General features: G+C 35.5%; 1 protein-coding gene across 1 annotated transcript; it reads left to right on the top strand.

Moving 5' to 3' along the window:
- Window positions 1-870: 870 nt before the first annotated feature.
- LOC137747872 (uncharacterized) lies at window positions 871-1,866 on the top strand. The gene has a single exon (XM_088684887.1). The coding sequence runs from the start codon at window positions 888-890 to the stop codon at window positions 1,587-1,589; it is 702 nt and encodes a 233-aa protein (XP_088541013.1). The 5' UTR covers window positions 871-887; the 3' UTR covers window positions 1,590-1,866.
- The last annotated feature ends 2,846 nt before the right edge of the window (window positions 1,867-4,712 follow it).

Genomic DNA, 4,712 nt, shown 5'->3' with positions numbered 1-4,712 from the left:
TATCTCCTGACAGTTTACCCCCATAAAAATCTAAAAGAATCGTGTTATTCACATAAGGATTTTTACCATTCACACACTTTCGTAAATTTGTTAACTTTAATCTTTTTCAATTCATTCAATTCGACGATTAAAAATGAAAAAAAATGTGTGTCAAAGTATGTTGATAGAACTATCTAATGTAAAATACGCCTCCCTAAACAATAAAACAATTCCATTATTTTAAGGAAGTTTTAACAAAAAGCTTACGGTATTGTTCACTTTAATAGAAAACTATATTTTTACACTAAAAAATCAATCCTAGTACTATTTACTTTACCCTTTATTCTGTTCTTATCATTAAAATTCAAAATTTTCAGACTCTTTTCATTAGTTTTTTTTTTATTTTAAACCCACATAAAAAGCAAATGGGACGTCACTTTGTAGTGTTCGTCGCTGGTTGGTTATACTTTCCATTAATCATTACAATATTTTTCTGATCAAATCAATAATCGGCTTGGTGATCCGGAGCCTGGACACTCTCATACATCACAGCTTTGGCTTGCTCAAGCCCAGCCAAACCCCTAGTTCCCGCGTCATCAAGCCTCCTAACCATTGGCTCCCCACGCGTTTTTCATATGGGCTATTGACACGTATCCCGAGTGGATCCCAGCTAGTCTCTTGTTTCTTCGTGACTAAGCTTAAAAATAAGCTTTTTGGGGACCCACCAAGGGCTACGTCACACCCAGTACCCCTTTAAAACCCTAAGACCCACGCTCTATAGTGCCACCTGACTCAAAAGCTAATCCTGTACACATACGACTTACTTAAGCAATACGGTTTTGGACCCAAATACCCTTGATCGCCCAACTTAATTTCCCCAATTGGTACGCTCCGGTTTTCTTTTAAATATGAAGCACCAACGCTTCGTTCCTTCCCTTTCCTCCTCCCCCCTTCCCTCTCTATCTAAATTAGAAGTTCAGAGAGCTTTTGTTGTAGCCACCATGTTATCTACTCTTCCAGCCAATCTTCCCTCTGATTCCCTCCTCCATTTATCCGCTTTCGACGGGGGCTTTACCCCCGGCGGCTTTACCCCGTGGGATTGCTCGGACCTTTTTCAGGCAACCCCATCCCCTGAACCCGTGATATCAACCCTAAGTTCATCTCCAGTTCAGTCTCCCAAAACAGTGATTTCGAGTTCTGGTTCGGATGACGACCCGAACCGGCCGGACCGGTCCCATGCCAACGCGAAGTCATGCCAAAATGACGACTCGAACCGGACGGTTTCTGTGGTGGACGAGCGGAAGAGGAGGCGGATGATATCGAACCGGGAGTCAGCCAGGCGGTCACGGATGCGAAAACAAAAGCACTTAGAAAACCTACGGAACCAGGTGAACCGGCTTAGGGTTGAGAACCGGGAATTGAACAACCGGTTGAGGATCGTTTTGTACCATTCTCAGTGCGTACGGACAGACAACGATAGGCTCCAATCCGACCACGCTATGCTCCGGCGGAAATTGTCGGACATACGTCGAATTTTGGTTTTCAGTCAACTACAGCACTTTTCTTCTGCATGGCCCTGCAATACCATTATTCCAGAACAAACCCCATAATTAATTACGTAATTGATTAGACTATCAGTATTCTGAGAAGCAAAAAACCTAATGAATTTCTCAGAACAAACCTCATTAATTACGTAATTTACAAAAGCTGCCAAAGTGAATGGTGGGGTTAGGTCTTATGGTGAACGGTGATTTTTGCGAAAAGGAAAAAAGTAGGGTTTGGAAAATGCTGGTTTTCGTGTGGAAAACCTTTGGGGTTATTTATAATATATTTGTAAAAATATATATTAGCCAATTAATGTTTTGTTTATGGAAGCATTTTGCTGTATGTTGTTGTTTTGCAATTACCAAATCTCTTGATCGTTGTTTTGTTTAAGCTCTCCACTATTAGTCCACTTACGTATGTAAAGCTACAAATTAGTGTTGGTCGCACACAAATAATTCCCTTCTCTGCAAAACGCTGAAACTTGTGCCAATGTGCTGCCAATGTTTCCCCATTTTATATCGTTCTAATTGGGTTCCATAAGTTAATTAATTCATTTAAATTATAATGTTGGAGCCTTTTTTGGATAATTGATATGCACGAGAGCACTAACTTGAAATGGACAAATGGGAAAAGATCATAATGCCCTCCGTATTCATTAGATAGAATTATCATGTGTGGCATATACAAAGTTATAAACGAATCTCATCAAAGAACTAAAGAAATTACAAACGAATATTCTAAAGGGTTAATCTTGTCTTTCGGACATATAGATTATTTCAATAATAAATAGAGATGCTAAATCAATAGTCAAGCAATGGACTATAACTTTTTAAGGATTTCATTTTTTGAATAATGATCAATTTCTTTACCCAATTAGGAAAATCTTAGTTAAACATTTAAAATCAAGGAAGAATCATTGATACTTGCAATATTTTTTCTATTGTTTGTGTTATCATACGCTCAATCAACAATATAAATCCTAAGACAAAAGTTACACGTCCTAACAAAGAATTACTTGATTTTAAGGGAGTCATAGTAGTAATCCTCTAATATTAATCACATAATTTCTTACAAATGAGATCCCCTTAGGTTGGTTTAGTCTCACATAATACATGATCAATAATACAAAGTGGTGAATTGTTTTGACTGTTAAGGTCTTCCTTTTTCATCCACCATGTCACATGTTCAAACTTTACCCACTCTGCTTAGAAATAGAAATATCTCTTCTATTAAAAACAAATCAAGGATCTAAAAAACGATAGGTGCAAGTCGGGCAACAGGTTGGGGCGTAGTGCCTAGGCAAACTAGGTAGATTTAAGTATATTTATTATATGTCTTATTAAAAAGGGTTTAGTTATACTTAAAATATACAGAATTTCATTGGGATAAATAAGTTGCAAAATAAAATAACATATAGATTATAAAGTAATAGAATATAATGAAAACATGATGAACAAACATATAATGTGTGTTCATCTAAGTACTCCTCTTACAATTTATTGAAAAAAATAAAATTCAAAATGAAAGTTATTTATTTTACGTCTAAGTGAGAATCACGATCTAGGCGAGTGCCAAGGCAAGGTTGGATGGGCTAGGTGGGCGCCTAAGCAGGTTTAGATGTCATTTCTTAATTTTCAAACAAAGATTAATCAGGGTGGTAACCAACCACCTAGCTGAAGCGCATCTAGACGGAGATTTTTAGAATAGTAAAAAAAAAAAAAAAAATGATCATTAATTACAACACAAAGGCTTTCATTATTAATTATATGCCTATAGTGACAGCACAACCAGTACTTCGCTAACAATATCTTTGTTCATTCGAGAAGTCGTGGTTAGGATTCAGAATTTGCAAGGAGTAGTGACATCATCATACAATGTAATTTGGTATTTACCATATTAGTCAATGATTACAAAGGAAGCTTCATTTTGCACATCTAAAATTTGTTAGTCCACCCACTAAATAGAAATTTTTATAACCAAACAGCTCACAAATAATTTTTAAAAAGAAACGTCCACCAAAATAAATCCAACAAATTATATGAAATGGCAAGAAAAAGGAAATAAAAGAAAATTCATGGACTGTACTGTAACAAATGTCTCTATATTCTTCTTTTTTCCTATATACAAATTTTAATTTTAAGCAAGTACATATCTTCATCACTCACTTTTCCTCTACTAGAATTGATTGATTTTGGATTAAGTGCAGAGAAAATGAGGGCTTTGGTAGAAAAATAAAGTGATTAGGGAGTTTAATATTGTATTTTGAGGAGAAGGGGGCCACAAGGGATTAAGTGCAGAGAAAATGAGAGCTTTGGTAGAAAAAATAAAGTGATTAGGGACTTTAATACTGTATTTTGAGGAGAAGGGGGCCCCAAGGGTTTTTTTATTCTCTGAATTCTTTTATGAGAAGTTGTGATCAATGATGTAATCCAATCAGTATACAACGAAAAAAAAAGGAGCCATCATCACCCCATATTAAGTACGTTTTATTAAGTAAAACTTTATATTTAATAGCAACATGGAAAAAAGACAAACCTTCTTACCTTTTATTTTTGTATCATTTATATCTGGTTATCCTCTTACCTTTTACTTCTGTATCATTAAATCTGGCGTGCCACAAATTGTGCGATGCTACCGAGATGACAATTCATTATTTTGTAGTCTATGACTAGGGCCGGGCAAATCTAGTGATCTTTCGACAAAACCGATCAAACCGGACAGGTTGTTCCAATTTGATCTGCTTTTCCTACATAATTTTAAAATATTTGGCAGAAAAAAAGGAATAAGACCAGCTGGCCCGGCTCAAACTTAGTGCAATAATTTGTGCACTGTGTTTGACCCGAAATGTATTGGACCTATTGGTATTAATTTTTAAAAAGTAATGATAAGAAAATTAAATTTGTAAATTAAATATGCAAATTAAATGACATAGAAGTTATTACTTAAATATTAATTAATATGCTCATTTTTTATTGATGACACATCATTTAATTTGTAAATTTAATCTACAAATTACGTGAATACATACAATATTACGCGAGAGAATGGTTAAGTCATTGTCTTCAAATTTAATCTCTAGAATTCTCTTCAAGTCGCGGTATTCACACTAGTACAAAAAACACTTTGCGCGACGCAGGTCCTTCGTCGCACAAAGTCAAAAAAATGTCGTGCAAAACTTAGCGCAACAA

This window comes from Pyrus communis, chromosome 2 (genome assembly GCF_041283825.1).
Source record: "Pyrus communis isolate YQ-2024b chromosome 2, ASM4128382v1, whole genome shotgun sequence".
Lineage (NCBI taxonomy): Eukaryota > Viridiplantae > Streptophyta > Magnoliopsida > Rosales > Rosaceae > Pyrus > Pyrus communis.
The sequence above is the reverse complement of the archived record's forward strand: the minus strand, read 5'-3'. Positions and strand labels throughout refer to the sequence as shown.